The 24,662-nt window shown below is 38.9% G+C and overlaps 1 protein-coding gene across 1 annotated transcript in view; it reads left to right on the forward strand.

The window, feature by feature from the left end:
- The first annotated feature begins 771 nt into the window (after positions 1-771).
- col12a1a (collagen, type XII, alpha 1a) overlaps positions 772-24,662 on the forward strand; it is an 83,701-nt gene continuing 59,810 nt past the window's right edge. Inside the window, exons 1-17 of the mRNA XM_016485330.1 lie at positions 772-858; positions 1,463-1,568; positions 6,004-6,120; positions 6,204-6,344; positions 7,367-7,417; positions 8,970-9,233; positions 9,606-9,770; positions 9,863-10,036; positions 10,141-10,431; positions 11,481-12,083; positions 12,706-12,984; positions 13,071-13,343; positions 13,443-13,712; positions 18,967-19,236; positions 21,011-21,277; positions 21,376-21,568; positions 22,485-22,609. Of these exons, the coding sequence (XP_016340816.1) occupies positions 1,499-1,568; positions 6,004-6,120; positions 6,204-6,344; positions 7,367-7,417; positions 8,970-9,233; positions 9,606-9,770; positions 9,863-10,036; positions 10,141-10,431; positions 11,481-12,083; positions 12,706-12,984; positions 13,071-13,343; positions 13,443-13,712; positions 18,967-19,236; positions 21,011-21,277; positions 21,376-21,568; positions 22,485-22,609 (3,553 nt within the window). The 5' untranslated portion in view covers positions 772-858; positions 1,463-1,498. The remainder of the gene's footprint in view (positions 859-1,462; positions 1,569-6,003; positions 6,121-6,203; positions 6,345-7,366; positions 7,418-8,969; positions 9,234-9,605; positions 9,771-9,862; positions 10,037-10,140; positions 10,432-11,480; positions 12,084-12,705; positions 12,985-13,070; positions 13,344-13,442; positions 13,713-18,966; positions 19,237-21,010; positions 21,278-21,375; positions 21,569-22,484; positions 22,610-24,662) is intronic.

Below are 24,662 nucleotides of genomic sequence, written 5' to 3' on the forward strand. Positions count from 1 at the left end.
AACTTTTTTATTTTAAAAACAAACAAGCAAGCCCTGTCCAGATTTAAAAAGTAACGCAAAAGTAACGTAACGCAATACTTTCCATAAAAAGTAACGAAGTAACGTAATTAGGTACTTTTTTATGGAGTAACGCAATATTGTAATGCATTACTTTTAAAAGTAACTTTCCCCAACACTGTTCACTGCTGTGCGAGTGTACTTGGATGGGTTAAATGCAGAGCACAAATTCCGAGTATGGGTCACCACCATACTTGGCCACGTGTCACTTTTTTCACTCTTAAATATGTTTCAGTATTGTTAAAATGAACTAGTTAGAAATAATGCATTTTAGTCGTTATATGTGAGAAAACCTGACCTGCACTGGAAAAAAAAAAGTTTGTTGGAATAATTTCCCCTCAGAAATAGCTAGTACATTTCACAAAGAAACAGGAAATAGAACATTAAATTAAACGTAAAATCTTGAAGCAGAAAAAAATGAAAGTATTTTCACAAATAAGTATATTTCATTCATTCTAATAATTTTTCGAGTTAGTCATTTTTGCCCATCTTTTCAAAGCACAATCTGAGGCATAATAGATCTAATTTGAAAGAGTATGAAAACGTTAAACGCCACAGCGCATCTGCATCCCACTGAAGCGGATTCTGTCTCTGATTTAAAAGCGGGGGCTCCGTTCTTGAGGAAGTTCGTAAGGGAGTAAAGTTGGGAACAACCCCCTATTTAGTGTCAGGTTGAGCTCAGATTCCTCCCATTCTCCCAGAGTTTTCCCTCACTGCTGGAGGAGCGAGACGAGGCTCTCAGTCTGTCTGCAGGGGGACATCAGCCTTTAATCCATGTGTGATATTGACGGACTATTACAGGTCTGAACATGATTTCCTCACTTCATTCAAACATTTCAAAAGAGTTATGTAGATTTGTGTGGATTTTTTTGATGAACGTTGTTCAGGGAATTACATTAAAGTTAAATAAATAGCTATTACTCGGGAAGTTTTAATGTCTGAAATTTGTAGCCTACGAGACGTTTAGAGGATTTAATCACAATTGTGTAATTCATTAATGCATGTTTCTTGAGCTCTGCCACGTCTTTTCTTTTTATAGTTTTGATAAACACAAAGGTTTTGTTTATGTTTAGCAGAAATCATATTGAAATGATTATTGATTTAGGCTGGTCTATAGATGAATGGTTAGCAATCTCACTGCACTTGCATCAAACTCCACGTGGAGGCGCTCGTGAGCCGTTATGTGGATCACCGTGTCTCATTGAGAAGTAATTCTAGATATTAATTCTGTATCTAAGCGCCATTTACATGTTCAGTTGTTAAAAAAGATTTATGCTTATTTAGTCCAAAATAAAAAAAAAATGCCAAGCACACCATGAATGCATTGGCATAATAATAATTCAAATAATGTAGCCAAATACAATTACTGCAGAAATAATGCTTTTTTTTTTCCCTATCTTTGTAGATTAATTAATGAGCTGCTGACTGTGTCTGTGTAAACATGAAGATCAGGCTGTCTTTGGCTGCCGCTGCACTCTTTGCTATATTACTGAATTCAGTAGAGGCTCAAGGTATAGTCCATTCTGCCAGTCTCTCTTCTATTTTGTATTTTATTTTTTTTATTATTAAATATGTTGTTCATTAATTGGACACCAAGCATACATTTTTTACTTTTTGAATATCTTATATTAAACTGTACTTCTTAAAGGCTAAATCAACTTAGGCCAATATTATTGACTTCTATAGTTTATATTTATATAGAAAGCTTGAAATAGTTCTAATACGCTATTAAATGAAAATGATGTGCTCTATTTGTTTAAAAATGTTACTCTTCATGTTGTCTGTGATTCCAGTCTACAAAGAGGCGTGTGCTTCTGCACACAGAATTACAAAAAAAAAAAAATCTATTTATACTTCAAATGTTTAGCATGAAAAATAGTCTCGTAATCTGCCATTTGTTGGGAGGCATGCCTCAGCAGTTCTGCAGATACGAAACAAAGCTGTCTGGGATGGTCATCACCTCCTCTATGAGTCAGTTATTGCCCAATGAATTACCATTAGTGCTGGTTAATTACAGGAGCAGAAATAAAAACTTTGTTACAAAGACATCAAAAAAAGGTTAAACTGAAGGATACTACAGGATTTTTAACTGCTCATAAGTGTTCTTGCAGGGATTTAAGTCTCTCAAGTTAAACTCAATAGTGCAGTTATCAAGAGTCAAAAGACATGCAACAAAATCACTCAGTTTGAAACTTTTTCGTGTCGCTAGATCAGGGTTGCCAGATCGCAGAATTTTTTTTCAGCTCAGAACAGACTCAAAACCCACCCAGAGGGAATGAAATCTAGCCTAATTTTCCCCGCATCCAATCACAGTTGACAGCTGCTGGATTCCCATTAAAAGCCTTAAAGGGTTAGTTCACCCAAAAATGAAAATTCTGCCATTAATTACTCACTCTCGTGTTGTATACTAAGATGATCAACAAAGTAGTCCGTGTGACATCAGTGGTTCAACTGTAAAGTTACGAAGCTACGAGAATACTTTTTTGCGCAAAGAAAACAAAAGTAACGACTTTATTGATGATACTGTCGTGAACTCGCGTAACTTTCGAAAATGTGGAATAAAGTCGTTATTTTTGTTTTATTTGCGTAAAAATGTATTCTCGTAGCTTCGTAACTTTACAGTTGAACCACTGATGTCACACGGACTACTTTGTTGATCATCTTGGTACTTTTCTGGACCTTGAACGTGGTAGTTACCTTGCTGTCTATGGGAGGGTCAGAGAGCCCTCAGATTTCATCAAAAACATCTTAAATTGTGTTCCGAAGATGAACGAAGGTCTTACTGGTTTCGAACGACATGAGGGTGAGTAATTAATGGCAGAATTTTCATTTTTGGGTGAACTAACCCTTTAAATGCATATTGTCCTTAATTCTTTTATACAATCCTTCATACATGAAATTACATCTCTGATATTTTCTGATCTCAGTCAAGATGTATTATCAAAACAACCTCGGCAACCCTGAGCTGGATACACACATAAAATGTCCTTAAAATATAAAAATACTTTTAATAAATGTACTTTATGCTTAACTAAATGGGTTCCAGAAGTAAAATGGATAAGTGTTTTCTACCGCATGATTTGAAGTTGTCTTAGTTTAAGACGGATCTGTAATTAAAGTCACCACACAGCGTCAGTTTAGCCCTCCGACAGCTGTCTCGAGCGAAAGGGATGTGATGATGTGAGAACGCGAGGATGGAGCTTGATTCAACTGGAAAACCAAACGGAAACATTTTTTTGTTTGTTTTTTGTGCGCGTGCTGTAACAGAATGGAAAGATGTAACATGAGAGGGCTGAATTAGTCCTCAGACAGCACAAAGACAAAGAGCCTTTTTAGGTTTCCTGCAGCCGCTCACGAAAACGCTGAGTTTCAATCCATATGGAAAGTTAATATGCAGTAATGTTTAATGTCAGCACATGTTGTGGAATTACTTTGGCATCTGTTCGGCTTCTCCGGGAGACTCCAACGGCGCTAGCCAGAAAGAATGCCTGACTGGCTGGAGGTTATTGACATGGGGCAGACTCTCTCTCCGGGGGATGAGAGAAGTGCTCTCCTGACGGGCCTCCTCATCCTGAAGTTTCCAGAAACTCAACATGAGCCGACGTTTGTGTCACTTTCGTTATGAAACTGTCAACAGAGTCAACAAAGCTGTCACGTCCCATTATTATAACAGTTGGCTGAGCCGGTATTAAAGCTCAATGGTAAGGTAGCGTTTCAGACATCGTTTATGCGCGCTGGGGCCGTGACACAAGATGCCTCATCTGTGAATCGGTGAAGACTCATGGGTTCGGCCTGTTCGGACACATGAAGGGAATCGGCCCAGACCGTTTGAGTTTGGCGCGTCAGGTTGGTGAGCATTCTTTCTCCAGCAGGTCGTGTTGTCTGTCGTTTTCCTGGTGTGTTTCCTCCACCGTTTATTTTTAAATGATATTCTGCTGCTCTGGCCTCCATCCACGCACACTTCTTTCCACCCGAAACTTTCCTTTTTCTTTGCGCATGTGACATTTTGCCACGTCCTCATTATTCAGCTGGCCTGTCAAGTAGAATTAAGAACAGTAATGCATGGAAAAAGATGATCAAGATTTCTACCGGGAAAATCTGCTCTTATAGACGATTATAAAGCAGACACTGTGGATCTTCATCGCCTTGTTGATGAAGAGTAGTGATAAATGTTCTAGTTAAAAAAACTCTTCAATACATTCTTAAAAATAAAGGTTCCGAATAGACCCAAATTTTCTGTTTCTTGCTAAAAAAATCATATTCTGATGCTTAAAACCTTAGAACCTATAATGTACTGTAACATCAAGAACTTTCTAAATCTCCAAAGAACGACAAAGTTTCAAGTGACCTTTACTTTTAAGTGTGCTAAACACTATTGTACACGTTTAAAAATAAAGGTTTTTATTGGCATTGATGATTCCATGAAGAACCTTTAACATCCTTGGAACTTTTCAATTGCACAAAAGGTTCTTTATTGTGGAAAAAGGGCTCTTTAAATGAAATGTTATTCAAAGTACAAAAAATTGGTTCTTTTAAGAACTGTTCATTGCAAGGTTCTTTGGGGAACCAAATATGGTTCTTCTATGGCCATTTAGGAACCCTTATATTTAAGAGTGTGATATTGCATGCTGCACGCTGCTGGTTAAATATGCTAATTAATTTCTGTAATATTAAGCATGTCTAATATTTACATTTATAGTTACATTACATTTACATTTACATTTAGTCATTTAGCAGATGCTTTTATCCAAAGTGACTTACAAATGAGGACAATTTTTTATAAATTTTTTACAATGTTTTAATATCATCTATTGTTTGCATTTTGGATGACATTGCCTGTTTTTCCTATGCATTCTTTGCATTTAAGACATTATTCTGACAGCAGAGATTTACATCAGTCATCAGCATTCATGCATGCAGATGTAACATGGATGTTGAGTGCGTAAGTGGACATCTCATAGCCTTAGATCGCCGCCTGCTGACATGAGATCCACGACGTTTTGATGTAGATTGCATGTCAATAATGTCTATGACAGAATATCATTTTGAAATACATTTGTTGTGTTGTCCTTTGTGTTGTACATGGAAACAGTGTAATAAGTTGTTCACCCATGTACATGTGCATGACACTTTGACAACCAGACGAATGCGGATTGATTTCCTCAATATATCTGCGTGATTTTTGATTGATTGATTTTTTTTGTGTTGTACATTTTCCTTCACACCTCTCAATTACTCAATCAACTCAAGAGTGTTGTCTTGTCACGTACACCTTCTGTTTGAAAAGGAACTACACAAAAGTCTGTCACGACAAGTTGTGTATTCTTTTTTTGAGATTTGCAATGGATACGTGCCTTCAGTAAAACTTGTCAGTACCCAAGCCTTGCTGGAATATATGTATATATACAAAGCGTATATATAACATATATGTATTTTTTACTCCTGACAGAGCCATCTGGACATCATTGACATCTTGAAAACTTGATTCCATTGTATAATCAATATCTTGGGAATGGAAACATTGTCTTGATATGATTTATTTTTGTCACCAGAGTTCCAGTGAACGGGCATGCCTTGTATTGAACGCATTCAGCATGTATTGGATGGTTGTCTGCACATGGATTGGCGATGACATTTTGTTTGTGATAGGTCTTGAAATGTGTTTAGCTCTTCTCTGCTTGAGCTGCAGACCATGAGATTCCAGGTTATGCAACTCAAGAAAAGGCCATTTGAACCGAAATGGCTTCCGTCACTCTCTTATGTTGTGTTTTGTCACCGTTACTTTTGGTTCTGTTTGTCTTGCCCAACAATAAACAACTAAACTTCAGTCCTGAAGTGTTTGTCGTTGGGATAGTTAAAAACCATCTAATGTTTCTTCACAATTTATTATTAATTGAGATATTGATGTTTCTCATGATCTTGACTCTATTAACCTCTTGTTTGCAGTGGAGCCTCCTTCAGACTTGAATTTTAAAATCTTAAATGAAAACACAGTGCATATGTCATGGAGGAGGCCTTCGTCTCAGATACAGGGCTACAGAATACAAGTCATATCAGATGCAGGTGCGTGATGTCAACAGCTGCATGTTTTTTGATCAGCTTTGAGGGACTTATCTTCTGACTCGATATGTCATTACATGTTCCAGATGATTTGAAAGATTTCAGTCTTTCTGCCTCGGCCACAAACACATCAATCACGGATTTAACTCCTGATGTAGACTATTCGGTGTCAATCAGTTCATATAATGGTGCGGAAGAAAGTATCCCTATACTTGGACAAATAACAAGTAAGTGCACACCAGACACCTCAATGTCTTTTTCTTATTTGTTTTGTATTTTAAAACAAGCAACTATGTACGTATGCATGGTGGGATTTGTTCATGTATTACGTTTTGGAATGAAACTTGAACATGAGTGATATTTCAAGCGATGCGGCTTATGGGATAAAGATGAGGAATTTTAGAAATGTAGTTTTGCTTTTGAATGCCACTTGCAAGAAATGTTTCAATTTAATGTCTTAAAAAGATCATCTTAAATGCATGTGAGAGTGCACATCTTTATTATAATTATTATATTATTTAATGTAAAAAGTATTTTTAACAATAGTTTATTAATTATATATTTTTTTCACCACATGACTTAATAAGCATTTAAGCAATTTTGTTAAAGTACTTTTTTTTTCTATGAATACATGTTTAGAGTATGCTTATACAGATTAAATACATATAAAGAGTTTTTTTCTTACAATGAACATAAATTATAAACATGCTCATAATACAAGAGATGTCATTGAATGCATAAAATGCATTTTAAATGTATTTTGAATAAATTAAAGATCCAGACAAAAAATAAGCATTATGTCATTGACTCTTGTCGAGGAGTGTTTTGATATTGCAACAGGCAAACAGCATCTCAACCTCTCATTGAAAGAGGGACCTGAGTCATGTCTAGAAACCAGAATATAATAGAGAGTTAGGATTGGACTCCTGTGACTTAAGCCATAATGGAACCTTCCATAACACCCTAGGAATCACATAGCGATGCACTAAAAACCATTCAGAATACTGTAGCAATTGCATAGCAATGCCCTTTCAACCACTCACAAGAAACTAGAATTGTGATTGTTTTGAAGTTTTGAAGCACCATTTATATTTTCTTCAGAAAATGTAAAAAATCCAGTTTAGTTTGAGATCTTCTGAGCAAAATTACAATAAATGAGGTGTTGTTGATTATCAGTTTTGATAAATCCATTTGCCGAAAGGAACTGTGAGCTTCCAAGACATAGACCTAATTTCTTCTCCTTTTACAGTTCAGTCCAGCAACACAAGTGGAACAAGGAAGACACCATCAGAGACTATCAGTGAGTATATTCAATCAAACCGTATCTTCTTCATTCCAGATTTTAGATTTTTCTTACTTCTTGTCCCCCTGTGAAATGGAATTTTATATGCAATGTATTAGATCACATTTTTCCTTTAAACTTTCTTTGTCTGACCACTGTAGACTTGTTATTGCTTGCAAAAAGAAAGATTGCTCAAGGTTGTGGTTGGCAATGTAAAAATTGCCTTTAATTAAAAGCATTAAAATAGAATCAGAGCTCATAAAACATTTTACTTTGTACTGTTAGAAGTGGCTGGTATAATACAGAGAGGGGCTCAGAGGCCTTTTCTAGCCTCATTCATTGACTCTCACACACTCAGACATCACATTTTAAGCTGTAATCATTTTAGGTTTATCTCTAACCAACAGATTGGCAGAATTCTACACCTAACACCTAGATCAATATCCAGAAACAACTTAAATTAAATTTAGATCATCATTTAAGTGATTTTTTCATAAAAAAATTAATATTTCACATGCAAGCTAATGGTGTAGTTGCGGAATTCTGTGGTAAATAGGAACAAAAGTACTTCATATCTCCCAAAACACAGCATTAATGTATAGATGAGAAGTAAACAAAAAAAATGATATATTATTTGTATGATTAAAAATGTATATATTTTTTTTTACAATTGGTCATATTGACCCCAAAGACCCTAAGTGTAAACAAGAAACGAGGACCTTATAAGGGTTAATATATATAAATATTCAAATATATTAAATATATATAGGGGAGAGCGGGGCACAAAGTAACACTTTTTGACTTTCTCAGTTTGTGTAAATCCACATGGGGTTCAGAATATATATTTTTTTATCCACAGTAATTTTACACGTGTCTAGTACAAATATGTCGCTTTGTTTCATGCTTACAGTGTATACGTTTTTCTTTATTTACCCTCAAAAAATGGAAGTGAAATGTGACAACATGCCCCGTAGGTGGGGTACATTGTAACATCTGAGGAAGTAAACTAAAAAAATGATATATTATTTGTATGATTAAAAATGTATATATTTTTTTACCATTACTCTTTCAATTTTGGGGTCATATTGACCCCAAAGACCATAAGTGTAAACATTAAACGAGGACCATTTGAGGGTTAAACTAGTGGAAAAGATTACGGTCCTGATACAATTCCACTTCTTGTGAGTCCAAATTGTGAGTACCGCTGCCAAAACAAATCCAACTGAAATTTCAGAAAACCAGTTCTCAAGATATACATTTCACAGTAAAGTTTTGGATTCATGTCTAAAGAAACAGAAATAAGTTTATTGAAAGTTTCCATTGCTTTGGAAGCATCACTTTTGTTGGGAAAGGTTGAAGGAAACAGAGAGAGGACTTGACTGTTTTTTTTAGTGTAGTTGCAAAATAAACAAATGTGTAAATAGACTGCTTTTTTTTCAACAACGGCAATTTTTTTTGTCCATTAATGTGTCAAAACAAATAAGTAAAATGACAAAGACTGTAGTAGATCGTGTGCTGTCATACTATTATATGGCTTTTTCTCATGCCTCTTCATTTCCTCTTCATGCAGAGTGTTCAGTGAGTGCTGTCACGGATCTGGTTTTCCTGGTGGATGGCTCTTGGAGCGTGGGAAGAGAAAACTTTAAATTCATCCGGAGTTTCATTGGGGCCATGGCAGGAGCCTTTGACATAGGAGAGGATAAGACCAGAGTGGCTATTGTACAGTACAGCTCAGATACCAGGACAGAGTTCAACCTGAACCAATATTACAGGCGGCCTGATGTCCTACGAGCCATTAAAAATCTGCCCTACAAGGGTGGTAATACCATGACAGGTGTGTAAAAGATTTTAGATTACCATACCGTAATTTAGCCAATGTGGACTTGTTTCTGTATCGACATCCTTGTTGGTCCTGGAAGAACCCTACTCAGCATTAATCATCCATTCAGAGTTTGGGGATTGTGAAAGTTCTATGGATTGGGTTTGGCTTGGAGTGTGAACAACATTCTTATCAATCTATCATGCAGTATCATGTAGATGATATAGGAACACATCCTACTTGACAAAACTGCTCAAAAATAGTTAATTACCTGATTAAACATAAAAAGAGTCCTAAACAACTGAATAACACCAACACTTCCAAAATAATCACTTCTTCCCTCAACATGAATTAATTTGTATCTTGGTTTCTTACATGCTCAACCAGGTGATGCAATGGACTATCTGGTGAAAAACACCTTCACTGTGGCGGCTGGAGCCAGGAAAGGCTTTCCAAAAGTAGCCATGATCATCACTGATGGAAAATCACAAGACCCAGTTGGGGAATATGCCGAACGGCTGAGAAACACTGGAGTAGAGATCTTTGTCCTGGGTTTGTGTCTATACATCTGTTGAACATGTTTCTGATATTCGTAATCCAAAACTGTATGGAACACTATTTCAAGCTGCAGTTTATGTCTTCAGGTATCAAAGGAGCAGATGAGGATGAGTTGAAGGAGATGGCCTCCACTCCCCACAGCAAGCATATCTATAATGTCCCAAACTTTGACATGATAAGTCAGGTGCAGAAGGAGCTCATCACTCAGGTGTGCTCTGGTGTGGAGGAGCAGCTAAATTTCCTTGCAAGCGGACAGGAAGGTACTGCCCATGCACACATAATCCCACTAAACTCACAGAGAATTGACCAGTTAATGGAAGATCTATAAATCATAAATATCTTTTATATCCTTTTTTTACCCCAGATGTTGAACCAGCTTCGGACCTCAGAGTAACTGACATCTCCTCCAAATCTATGAGAATTACGTGGGATTCGTCTCCTGGTGACATCACAGGCTATAAGCTGCAGGTCTTCCCCATGATTGCTGCCGCTAAGAAGCAGGAGCTCTACATAGGGCCCACATTCACCGTGGCCAACGTCAGAGACCTGTCTCCTGAGACAGAGTATGAGATCAGTCTGTTTGCCCTCAAAGGTCTGACCCCTAGTAAGCCACAAGTTGTCAACGAGAAAACCCAGCCTGTGAAGGTGTCTACAGGTAAGATGCTAACAACTCATTGTGATCATGCGTCCAAGGCCCTGTTTACACCTGGTATTAAGATGCGTTTCGGTCAATCGGATCACAAGTAGATAAGGGAGACACATTCCCATTTACACCTGGTGTTTTAATCCAACACTTTTTTCCACTTTCGACCATTCCTGTCCTGATTTTGAGGGGAGGATTATGGGCGAGAGTATATATGGTATTTTTCTGATCTTTCGATCTAATATTGTGAAATAAACTTGCGCAATTTACATAAGAACACAAAAGGAGACAACAGAAAACGATACGGAGAGCAGCATCTTTAAAATCACTACTGGTAAGACAGCATTAACATTTTTTGTTGCCTTAAAACCAAACTTATGATTTCAGATGGCAAAGTTTAAATCCTGTCTGGCTAACACGTCCTGCAGTGTTGTAGAATTAGGTCAGTAGGCAGAGAGGAGATGGTCTTTTATGGCTATTTGAATGTATTCGACCACATGAGCGTCCACTACAAGAGCAATCCCATCGAATGTGTTTTCTACTACCTCTGGAAGTGGTCAAAAGTGGACAAGCTTAAAGCGTTTTGCATCCTGTTCACACCTGTATTTAGCGTTGTCCACTTGTGATTGGAACGACCAAAACACATCTTAATATCCGGTGTAAACAGGTCCCAAGTATTCAATCAAGAGATCTGAGCACTACAAAATATTCCTTGAATTGTGTTGATCAAAGATGCAACTGCTCATGGATCACCTTCTTGTGGGGACTGAATCAACAACTTTTGAGTTGCCAGCCCGAATCTTTAACCGTCCTATTAAAGGTTGGAATATACTACATGACTAATGTTGAGTCCCGCAGACTGTAAACCATTGCAAAAATCATGGCAAAAGTTGTGTTGTGTGTTCCAGCCTTAAATCTCATAGATCCAACCCATCCATAGTTTATCTATGTACTGGTACTTTTTAAGAACTGTTAACCCTCAAAATGCATTAAAAAATAAATAAATAATCACATTTAAAATTTCCAAACAGACAGGTTGTCTTGTGTTTTGTTCCCTATAGAGTGCTCCCTAGAGGTCGAGGTCCAAGCTGATATTGTCCTCCTGGTCGATGGCTCGTACAGTATAGGACTGGCTAACTTTGCTAAAGTTAGAGCCTTCCTTGAAGAGCTCGTCAAATCTTTTGACATCGGACTCGACAAAGTGCAGATCAGCTTGGTTCAGTACAGTCGGGATCCTCACACTGAGTTTGCCCTGAACAAGCACGATGACAATGCAGCTGTGCTCAATGCAGTCCGCACCTTCCCCTACCGTGGAGGCTCCACCAACACTGGCAAGGCCATGACCTACGTAAGGGAAAAGATCTTCATTCCAGCCCGTGGCGCTCGTGATAACGTGCCCCGAGTCATGGTGCTCATCACAGACGGCAAGTCCTCAGATTCTTTCAAAAACCCTGCCAACAAACTAAGGGATGCAGACGTGGAGATTTTCGCTGTGGGAGTCAAGGACGCCGTGCGCTCCGAGCTGGAGGCGATTGCCAACGCACCTGCTGATAACCATGTGTTTGAGGTGGAAGACTTTGATTCTTTTCAGCGGATCTCCAAGGAACTAACCACATCCATCTGCCTAAGAATTGAGCAGGAGCTCCATAACATCAAGAAAAGAAGTATGTGCCACCTTCGATTATATCCGTTTATTGGTTTTTCTGTCGTTTCTGTTCATGTTTATGTGAGTGACATTTATGGATAGCTTACCATGCTTTCCAAGTAGGACATGTTCCTGGATCAACAGCCTTGATGGATCTCGAATAACATTCTTATCAACCAATAGCATTTTAGGAATGAAGAAAGTGTTAAGGTTAGGGCCGGGGTTAGGAACTTAAACAACAATCTTATCAGCCTATCTATTCCCTCTGATAAGTTTACTATGGGTAGTTAGTTAAGGATAGGGTTCAGACTATGTTTTATTTGATGGGAATGTTGTTCCAGGATCAACCAAAGATCATAACACAAACAAGCTCTGGAAACATCTGTTGAGGACAGATTATATAGAGTAAACATAATGAACAATTTCAACATCATCATAATCAATACTAAATTGTTGTTATACACCACGTATTTCAATTTTATAATTGTGTTAACTCATGTGTATTTAGAATGTATTGCTTAAGGTTCTCTTGGAGCAAATCTGCAAGCAAGACCAAACGTAAAGCATAGAAAGCCAGATGGTAAACTTTCAAGAACATTTACATCATAAATGTGATTATAGTGATGTGTTCTGTCATACAGGTTTGGTTCCACCAAAGTCGCTAAGCTTCTCTGAGGTCTCCTCCAGAAGCTTCAGGACCTCATGGACTTCTGATGGAGAGGATGTCCTGTCTTTTCTGGTGCGTTTCAGGCCAGCGGCTGACATAACTGGAGACTACATCTCTTTGGTGGTTCCTCCTGACACCACCACTACGATTTTGCCCAATCTCACATCCCTGACCACTTACGAGGTTAATGTCATTGCCCAGTATGATAAAGGAGACAGTTTTCCTTTGACAGGCGAGGAGACGACTTTAGAAGGTATTTAATCATAGTCAAAGTCATTTATCACTGACAAGTACAGCTTTTTTGCATGTGGCTGATAACGCACTGCTCTCGCATTTCAGAATTAGGCTCTGTCCGTAACCTCATGGTGAGTGAAGAAACTGTAGACAGCTTCCGCGTGTCGTGGAAAGCCGCTCCTGGAGCAGTGCTGAGGTACAGACTGTTGTATGAGCCAGTGGGTGGAGGAGATAAACTGGAAGCAGAGACTGATGGGAGTCAGGTCACCACTGTGCTCCACGAACTGCTGCCCGTCACCACTTACCGTGTCACAGTGTACCCCGAGTATGCAAGTGGAATGGGTCCCTCCATGGACACCGAGGGCACCACCAAAGAAGGTCAGCACTGTCGGAAGTTTTGTTGTTTTCCCTTCTGATTCTGTTCCCTTGAAATTCAAAAACAAGTAAATGAATACCATATTTATTATTCTCTCTCAGTCTGGGGCTCTCCACGTGACCTGCGGGTCTTTAACGAGACCGTGTCCAGCATGAAGGTCTCATGGCAGGCAGCTCCAGGCAACGTGCTTCAATATCATGTGGCCTACAAACCTGATGGTGGGGAAAGGAAAGAAATGTTTGTTAAAGGAGACACAACAACTGCTTTGCTGAAAAATTTGTCGCCGGACACCGAGTATGAGCTCTTCGTTAGTGCCCGTTACACCTCTGGCCTCGGAGCGCCACTTATGGGAACAGGCACCACTCTGGAAGGCAAGAGAATTCTGTATTACATTTGAAGTTTGTGCTTTCTACAAAGCAATTAATTTGTCTGCAGTACACTGTATAATATGAAAATACAAACTGATGGGTGATGGGTGGTTTAAGACACCCAGATGGCAGTCTGCACCAGTGGTTGACCTACACTGCTTTTTCAATAATAGATGCAGATAACCTAAAGGCATGGTTGCCGATCTATATGATATAATACAATTTAATAAAAGAAAATGAGAAATTGAAAATTTAAATCAACACTCTAAAAAATGCTGGGTTAAATACAACCCAGCGCTGGGTAAAATATGGACAAACCCAGCGATTGGGTTGTTTTGACCCACCGGTTGGGTTACTGCCCAGAAGGTTGGGTTAAACAATTAACCCAACTGTTGGTTGAAAACAACCCAATCGGTGCGTTTGTCCATATTTTACCCAGCTTTTTTTTAGAGTGAAATAAAAGCTGACACGAAATTTTATCAAAAGTCACTCAAAATTGTTTAAAAAGTGCATTTTCAACTGACAAGGGCTGTCAGAAAATGCTGTCAAATTCTGACAATCTCCAAATATGATCATTCCCAAATATTGGATGATATAGAACTTTATGGCAAAGTGTTGAAGGGAAACTGTACTACTAACTGCTATCCTAATTGTTTCTTCACACACTTCTATATCACACTCTTAACAGAGGACAGACGTACCTAAAAGACTTTCGGTGTTGTCTGTCAGTGTGAAGTGAACTCTAAATTTGGGAACCAAATGGATGACCTTTTAGATGTGCCATCTAATGACTGATCTCACTGTGTGGATTCCCACACGCTCTGGGTTTATTTGGTGTGTGGACAGCAGATGAATTAGCTGAGCTTGTAAAATGTTCCTCACTCATGCTTGGCATTGCAAGAAGAGTGAATGGAAACATAACCTCAAAAGATATTGGTTTGGATTCATCTTTTCTAGTGTCTAACCGTGGTCTAGAAATCAGAATTTGGGGGTTTAAACTTAAATCATACAGTGTATAGTTCTGTTCTACTTTTCTAAAGTTACTAATTTAAAAAACCACATCATGTCGATATATAGATTACATACTCTTTTGATACTGTGCTGGATTTTTAGTGATTGCTAGTTATTTGTGTCCTGTTACTGTCTGGCTTATATAAGTGGTCTCAAACCACTAAGAGCCAATTTCTTTAACATAAAATGCTTCCTTTTTTGTGAAGTACATGTCTCTCTCAATATTCTCTTGATAAAAAGCATGTCAGAACTACCATTAACTTGTGGGCTTGTTGAATATTAGCCACTGCCAAACAATTTCATCCAAGATTTTTAGCCTGAAAATAAATGCCCAAAACTTACTGCATGTCTTTCTTCGGATGTATTTCAAGCAGTGTCATATTAAAATTACCGATTACAGCATCTAACCGGGACCTCTAATGGCTGTCCTCCACTCATTATACAAAAGCCCATATTTCAGAGGCTTGTCATTATGTATGCTGACTCAAGCCACCTTTCAACAAAGAGTCAAAGGAAACATGTGACTAATTTTTGGCCGATGACAAGGCGTTTCCAAACTGAGCTGTGTTAAACTCCATATCCTGGAGCATAACACAGCTTTCTTTGTTTTAGCCCCCAGAAAAGTGCACTGTGGGGCCAAACTCAGTCAAGGCAATTAGGAAGTGACCTTAAACAAGGGCTTTAGGGACCGACCAGCTCACACTGCATCTCCTCTTCAGCCTATTAAACTGAATTGTTCAAAATGCCATTACAAATGTTGACTTGCATGTCTTCTTAATTCGAAAATGTAAACTTGTTTTTCTAAATCCGCCAGTTTTGTCCCAAGGTCTCAGAACGTCTTTGTGTTTTAACATCTGGTGAATGTGGTTGCAGTCAGCATGAGTTTTGTCTCATGATAGTTTTTGCGGAAAATGGGCTTGGGCTGTGAGATCTTAGCCAGCACCAGATTATGTCTCTTATCCAAGACTTCTGCCCTGTTTTACTGAATATAAGCTGAATTCTGCGAGAAGAGAGAGGACAGACCTCATTTTCTCATCAAGCGCTGTCCAGTTAGATCCCAGGCAAATTTTGCAAATCTTAATCAGTGTGCTGTTTGAAATCCAAGTGTAAGTCATGCAAGATTGTTTGAGATGTTTACGTCAGCTTTGTATGGCAGTTGTTCAAAAGGACGTTCAAGATGTTCGTTACCAATGTGTTCTCAGTTTGTGACCACCCGACTGGTTCATTACTTCTTCAAGATTGATTTCTCAGATGTTTTTTTATTCCACTCAGTCAGTGGCAGAGTTTGCTTCTTCTGAATGTGGACACGGGTGAGAAGATCCAGAAATTAGATCCAGGGCCTGAAATTGGATAAACTCTATATGAAACAGCTACAAAGAGGAAATCAATGGAAAATGGTGCTAAATTGCTCATTATGTAGTTCTATGTTTGTTTAGCTAAAGTTGGCACCTATGACCAGAGGCTCAAGCTTTGGCTGTTCAATTTAGCCCCTGCTGTTATGTACTGCAACTGCACAAAGAAAATGTAGTCATGTAAGCAACATGTAAAATGCTTATATACAGTATTATAGTATAGTACAGTATGCGTCCAGTTCTGACTTCCATGGTTTGAATGAGGATGAATATGTCTGTAATGAGATGGTCAGTCAGAGTACCTTGCAAGCAAGCAGGCAAGTTCAAGTCATGGCTCTTTTCCTGACCCTGTTCTCCACTGCTTTCCGTCTACCCTGTTGTTGTCCTATCGAAATAAAAGCAAAAGCCCCAAAAAATAACTTCATATGCATGAGGTGGTCAGACCTTCTGTCAAGAGAATGTGTTGAGCTGAAGGACATAGCATTGGAGAATTTGTCTTGCTTCCAGGTACTCCGAACTTTTCCAAAGTGAAATAATTCAGGAGGACAGTCACGTTTAGTGCTAAAACTCCTGTTCCCAGTTAACATCAACATTTTGCTTGGATGGAACGCTAAAACAAGGATCAAAGAAGGAAAAATAGCATATGTGAAGGTCCAAAAGAAGTCTGGTTTTAATCTGGCCTCAACACATAACAATATCAGGACAGCATTAATAAACTCATGCACGGTATTGCACTGTTGCGTCTCTGTTTAGTGGCTAAATTTTTTTTTGTCATTGCAAAACCACAAATGAATAACCATTAATAGCATGTGTTTTCTGAGTAGAGGTGCACTGCAGTGCCTGGCATTGGCAGTTTGTCTGCATTTTAACAACCAAAAGCAGCTTGCAGAAGACATTAACATACGATCTGCTCTCTTCTGTGCTCTGTCAGTAAAATCAGACCTCTATGCTGGACGTAGAAACAACTTCAGATCCAGTCAACCTGGCACAGAGTCCTAAATTCTCTGTCTGATTCATCTTGAATTAGCTATTGGTGTTCGCTAAGGCATGCATCATTGTTGGCTTAGTGATCTGAACAAGTCCTTCAGCTATTAACTATTAAACTTCAGTCTATAACTTGGTGTTATGAATACAAATCTGTGTGTTGCTGCTTTACTAAGTAATCAGGTTTTTCACCTGCTGGGTAATAAAATGACAGAACCATTCAACACCTCATGCAACCTCATGTGTCGACAACTTTTGCACAGGCAAACACCTCTCACATATTAATGGGAACATTAGAAAATCTAGCTTCTTTTCTTATTGTCCCTTTTTTTACCCTTTTTTGAACTGTCTAAAATATTCCAACGTAAAAAAACCCTGTACGGACGTTTAAGAAGAATTAGACTTTGGAGCACTCTTCGGAAAGAAACTGGGATATAATTTTCCTCAGCAGTTATCCTGTCATTTGCAGTCCCTAACCTCCCAGGTCTATGAACTATCTAGTCCCTGTTTGAGCTATGACGCAGAGCCTGGTAATTGCACTTTGAAACAATCGCCCGTTTGGCTTGTTTTAGACCAGCAGAGCTCAATGTGTTGGAGACAGGTGACTATCCTAAAGTCAGGAGAACATGAGGCTGGGTGGTGAGAGGGAGAGGTATTACTGTGGAAGTTTTACACTGCAGTTTATTCTAGTTCACTATGCTGTCAGCACAATTTCATATAATTTCAAGTCCCTCTCCTCTCTTCTGCTTCGGGACACTCAGCATAGAACTGAGAGAAAGAGAGAGAAGATAGGTAGGTGGTATGGCACAGATCAAAACGCGAGCTACATCTGCAGTTTTAGCAGTCTGTGTTTAATGGATCGGGTTTCGTGTTCAATGGAAAGTAGATGTGATGACAGATGTGTGGCAGCAGGGAGAGAGATTATTTTTGCAGAGCTGTTTTCCAGGGTACGCGTTACTGACAAAGTAAATCAAAGCAATCGTGAGCTACCGGCATTTTAGACAGACTAGCGGAGAATTAGATAAATGCTCATTTAACCGAAGAGTTCACTCAGATTTCTCAGATTTTTTTGTTCTAAACTATATAGTTTTCTTACTTTAGGGGAACACCGCAAGAGACCACTGCCCTTTTTTCTTCAGTGAAAGAAAGCATGGGATGCTGATCTTTGGTTTGCTAGTCCCAAATAAGGGAAGCAGGAGCGCTGGTGAACCAGCTACTCAATCTCAGTTTTGCTTGAGAACAGAACGCTGGTCCACCAGCTAGACCAGAAATATACCAGCTCTAACCTGGACGAACATTGAATTCATGCTGGTTTATGCTGCTTTTTTCAGCAGGGCTCTCAGCGTGACTAGGTGTCAAAAACCTCCTTAAAATCATCAAAACATGCCTGTCTAACAAACTTGGACAGCCTGGTTAACCAACACAGCCTGGTTAAACCCACCTACAGTATTTTGCTGGTCTTAGTTGGTCAATTCAGTCTTTAAGCCTGGCCAAACTGGTGTTAACTGGTATAGGTGATTGGAAAGTTGGTCCCCTAGCCTGACTAGGTGTCAGAAACCCATCTAAAACCATCAAAACACGTCCTCCTAACAAGCTTGGCCATCCTGGTAGAGAAGTTAACCAATATAGCCTGGTTAAACCCACCTACAGTATTTTGTTGGTCTAATTGGTCTTTAAGCCTGGCCAAACTGGTGTTAACAAGTGTGTCTTTCAGTCTGAATACTGTAAGTGTCAGAGAGCCCTCTAAAACCTTTGAAACATGACTGCCTAACCAGCTTGGCCAGGCTGGGTGACTAGTTAACCAAAGTAGCCTGATTTAGGGGAAGTGTTTGTTGCTTCTCTGTCACCAGACTTTGCGCTTGTTATGATCTGTTTTTAAAACTTTTGTGTCTTTTTTCTCAATCATTCAGAACTCGGTTCACCTACGAATCTGGTTACTTCGGATGTCACTGAGAACAGTTTTGTAGCATCCTGGACTGCCGCCCCTGGCAACGTCCGCCTTTATCGGGTCACCTGGAAATCCCTCTTTTCGGAGGAAGCTGGCGAGAAAACCGTCCCCGGGGACATAACCACCACTGTTCTGGATGGACTGACACCGGAGACCCGCTACAAGGTTTCTGTCTACGCTGCCTACAGCAGTAAGGAGGGGGAGCCGCTGCATGGAGAGGAGACCACAGATGGTAAGTCAATTCCCACCTGCGTAATGAATCCAGCATATGACCAAATGCTCTTTACCTCGCTCTGTGTGTCTGAGGCGGGCCTCTCGTCCTGAGGTAACCTACCTCAGAGAGGAAAAAAACTTGAAATAATGTCAGAATATTTCACTGACATGCACATAAACCTCAATGAAGTATCTGCCCCACCAATCTGAAGAAGTCTGCGCAAAGTTTAAAATTACAATCAACACAATTCAGCTACTAGCAAATAAAAAAAATATGCGTGGTGCTTGATTGCTTGATAAGCCACGTAATGAGTTCAGTCTTTTTATTTTTTTGCAGACTTGAATGATGCCTTAGCAATGAATGAACAGATTTTTTACCTAATTGATGACAAAACCCAAAGACTTACACCCAAGCCAACAAGCAACCACTTAAGGTGCAGTCAAATCAAATATTGCTTATCGAAATTCCTTGGGCGAAATCTAGTAATTATCAAGAGAAATCTGTGTGTGAGGGTGAAAAGTTTACTCAAGCAAATTTCACTCATGTTCAAGTTGGTCCATGAGTTTGAGCAACAGAAAGCTGCATGGTTAGAAAGTGACTTCTCTGTGAGCTGTGCTTCATTTATTACTAGACTATTCACACAAAGTGTGATTCTGTTAAATTTTGCTGACATTTTGCAAATGATGCTGCGCAATTAGGACACCCAAGCAATCATATAGAAATATGCAATTTGGACATCTTGGCACCCACTTTTTCAACACCCTACCAAGTTTAGCATTTTGGGGTAAGCACCACTTACATTTAAAATTACACTCAACAAAATCATTTCTCGAGTTTAATGTCTGTTTTAAGAACACTCTGCAACATAATGACATGCTCTCTGAAGTATGCGGGAGACAAAAGCTCTAAAACAGAAATGTCTCAATGTTCATTCTGATGTGGAAAAAGTGAAAGAGTAACTTCCATTTCCTTTCATAAGTTCAACACCAGGCGGAGGCAGAAGGTTTGCGTAATTGCCACTGTTTCCTCTAAAATACCTTCGCTGTGGGCTATTGTAACATATGGTGTAATGTATGGGGTGTGTGTAGCGGTGGATTTAATGATTTACACATGCTCGCTATTATCAAGGGATGCAGGATTTCAACACACTCTACAGCACTTATTGCACCCTCTTACTTATTCAGTGGGGCAACTCACTCCAGTTTAGAACTGGTTAAGAGTGCTGTAAATATGTAATTGGTTTATCTTGCTGTCTGGCGGTTTATTTATTGTCTGTCATCTAAAAAGTCCAGCAGTTGAGCTGAAAACAGGCTTCTGGCTTAGGCAGCACCATTTTATGTCTGCTGCCATCACTCTATTTCTTACCTCCTTCAATACCAACATAAGCACACGTTGTCCTATTGGATCAGTGATTCTTTGAAAACTTGGAAGTGTCATTTTCCATCCATAAAACTCCTAATTTGTAAAAGGTCTCTCCATCTGAAAGTGTTCCGTAGACCTGTTAAAGGCGGACAATTCATTCCTTTCCCTCTTGCGTAAAAACACTCCTGTCACGGCATAAAAAGAGAACATTGCGGACAGTCTTAGAGTGTCTGCGTTATGCATGACGTACAACCATTTCGGCATGTCTGGTTTCACCTGGTTTGGAGATCCGTGGTCTGTGTTGGATCAAGATTATCTTGGCAGACAAACTTTCATTATTCAGATGGTTTGCTTTTCCTGACCCCTAGGAAATGTGGTTGAATCAGTCCAATGTTTAATGGACATTGTCTTTCATTTATCTCCCCAACAGTGTCCGCCGCTGCCAGAGTTCTTACGGTTTCAGAAGAAACAGATAGGACCATGCGAGTGACATGGCAACCAGCACCCGGCAATGTTGTCAATTATAGGGTATCGTATAAACCTCAGGGTGAGACACGCCAGTTGGCCTCCAAAGCACCAGGGGGCACTAACACTTTAGTCCTGAGACGACTGCAGCCACAAACCACTTACGATATCACAGTGGTTCCCGTCTACAAGTTTGGTGATGGAAGACAAAGACAAGGAGAAGGAACCACGTGTAAGTTAATAGCAGATATTTGACAAAAGTTGTTATTTTACTGCGAACATGTTCATCCTCTTTGCTGTCTAATTTGACACCCTTTATTTTCGCTGCAGTGTCTCAATATAAAGCTCCCAGAAACCTGCAAACTTCAGAGCCCACTAAAACCAGTTTCAGGGTGACCTGGGATCATGCTCCTGGGGATGTGAAGGGCTACAAGGTCACCTTCCATCCCACTGGGGTGGATATGGACCTGGGAGAGTTGCTAGTAGGCCCCTATGACAACACAGTGGTTCTGGAGGAGCTAAGGTACGAGACGCCAATGCAGACACATTAAAAACTTAACAGACGTTTGTTGAACACTGAAGATATGCCCTATAAACACCTTCAAAGTCAATGTAAAATCAAGTGGACAACACATACCTTCTTGAAACATGTTAATGGTAGTTTTCAGTCACGAATGCCCTGTAGGGCAAAACATCCATAGAACTTCAGCACAGACCTATCAATTTTCCATCTGTTTCAAAGCCACAAATATTTAGATTGAACACTGGAAAATCTGCAACATCCACACTGTTATTAAACTATCAACAATTAACTAAATTGAGCTGAATAATGACACTACTGTCGTCTGTAGAGCTGCTTATAGCTGAATTACAGTGAATTTGTTTCATGATTAAAAAAGTAATACAGTGATATTAAAAGATCAAATTGCAGTTGAGCTCAGAATATGAATGCAATGCGCTAAATTGCACATTAAGCATTTTCTTTATAATGGTTTTCAGTGGGAAAATCCTTAACATGAAACTTTGTGTGTTGCTTTTATATTTTGTGCTCATCTGCTTGCCTACACATTTTACGTTTAATTAATAAGGTGTATACTGAATTTGGTCTTAATGCATTAAGCTACATAAAGTATTTTCTTTCTAAATGTTTTCTATGGGAAAAAGTTTAGCATGCAATTTAGTATGTTGCGTTCATATTCCAGATGCAGCTGCTTGCCTGTATATAGTATGGATCACCAATAATGCATGTTGAATTTAGTCTTAATATATGAGTATTTAGTATAAAAAAAAAAACAGTGGACAGCAGAGAAAGTCTTGTTTTACCCTCCAGGTGGCCCTGTCTGGGTGTGATGTCATGTGAAAACCATGCATTGTGATCTATTAGCCTGTTAAGGTTGATGGATAAGATTGTTGACTGATTTGCATTTCTCTCATCTCAGGGCCGGCACTAAGTATACAGTGAGTGTGTTTGGTATGTTTGATGGAGGAGAGAGTATGCCACTGGCTGGAGAGGAGAAGACCACCCTCTCTGATGCCCCTGAACCTCCAACCTTTGAAACTTCAGGTACAATTAATAAAAAAAATCTACTCTCTTTCTGAGAAACCAACCAATCAGATCTCATGTCTCTTCAGGGTATTCAGCTCAATATGTAGAAAGTTACTCGAGTTCCAAAACAATTAGCATACAGCATTCATTTTGAAACAGACGATATGTGGAACAAATCTACTGCGTCTGCTCTTCATTTAGTGAATCCATATATAACAAAGCGTAGGTTCTTTGTCAGTTTTGAATTGGAAAAGTAGGCTTCAGCCTAGTGCTTTGAGTAATGGCAAATACCTTTCAGCACAGCTAATTGTGTTGTGAAAAAGCAGACAGGGTGACTGCGCCACATGGTAGCCATGTCTCTGCCTTTGCATGGAAGGACTCTTGAGTTTCAAGAGCGAGAAAGATTATCTTACCTTGTCTGGAATGTTGCTCCTAATTGGAAACAGATCCGATGGTGAGGGTCGGCCGACCGACACCGCCAGGAGAGGGAAAAGCAAATATTCCCAGACAAGAGCTCTGAGGTGTATCGCTCAGCTTGTCATTTGCATGCGACACGCACTAACAAATACTGCAACAATACTGTGACTTTTTGGACTAGTTCTATGGAAATATTGGTACATGGTTTACACTGGTTCCCAAAGTCATAGTTAAAATGCTTCTCTCTTGCATTTTTCTCATTTATATATATAAAAGTTGAATTGGTAACATTTTACAATAAGGTTCTATTTGTTATCATTAGTTAACTGCATTAGGTAACATGACCTAACAATGATAAATACTTCTAAAGCATTTATTAATCTTCGCTAATGTTAATTTTTTATTTTACTAATACACTATTAAAATCAAAAGTTGTATCGTGAATATTGTTTGATATGATCTAACATGATCATGATCAATCTTGTATTGTTATTAACTGACGTTAACAAATATGAATACATACTGTGACAAATGTAGTGCTCATTGTTAGTTAAAGACTCAACTAACAACATTTAAGACCTTACTGTAAAGTGTTACCTCTGAATTTAAAAAATAAATAAATTAATAAATAACATGAATTTGAGAATGTAACAAAGTTCGTAGTGGGAAGAAGGAAGTGACTCAGGTAGGCGGTTTGGAGACTCATGGCTCTTTTATTTATTTCCTTAAAGTTCAACAAAACACAAACGGGGCGCTTCCAGCGCGTTCTCACTCTGCCCAGGGCATAAACTCAGTTCAGTCGGCTCTCCTCCTCCGGCTAAGGGATGGCCACGAGTCCCAGTCTCTCTCTCTCGCCACGTTCTCCAGTCTGCCCTTTTATCCGGTCTCTCCAGGCTAATTACTGCAATCAGACACAGGTGTTCATCATTTTGCACTTGACCTTCTTACTCGCCGCTCGTCTCCCGTCCCTCCCTCCCGCTGCAGACTTCGCTGAACCACGCCCCCCTCGCCACAGAGAATTTCTAGAATTTTCTCAACTCTACGTGTTTGTTTGAAACCTGATGATAATGTTATCTTGCATGAAAGGACATCTTTTGTGCTGCAGTGGAATCTTGAAAATGTGAACAATAACACAAATTTGCTGATTTTATTAGTGACCTAGTGGAGAATCCTTCTTCATTTATTGTCAAAATGTTTCACTGTTTTAAATGGTTTAATTTCTAAAATGTTCAGGTTATTTTCAGTGTTAAAATATATTTTCTATAGCAGATTTTCAGTATTGTATATTGGCTCCACTATGTATAAACACATATACTAGCATTCAAAAGTTTGGGGTCAGTAATTATTTATTATTCTTTTTTATAAAATTCATACTTTTATTTAAATTGATCAAAAGACATTTATAATATTACATAAGATTTCTTTTTTAAATAAATACTGTTCTTTTCAACTTTCTATCCATCAAAGAATTCTGAAAATAATGTATCAAGGTTTCCACAAACATTTGATGAAGCAAAAAGTAAGAAATGCTCACTGAATCAGCATATTAGAATGATTTCTGAAGGATCATGTGACACTGAATGCTTGAGTAATGATGCTGAAAATTCAGCTTTGGTCACAGCAATGCATTTACAATTACATTAAAAAAAAAAAA

Source organism: Sinocyclocheilus anshuiensis, unplaced genomic scaffold (assembly GCF_001515605.1).
Source record: "Sinocyclocheilus anshuiensis isolate Anshui unplaced genomic scaffold, SAMN03320099.WGS_v1.1 scaffold197, whole genome shotgun sequence".
NCBI lineage: Eukaryota > Metazoa > Chordata > Actinopteri > Cypriniformes > Cyprinidae > Sinocyclocheilus > Sinocyclocheilus anshuiensis.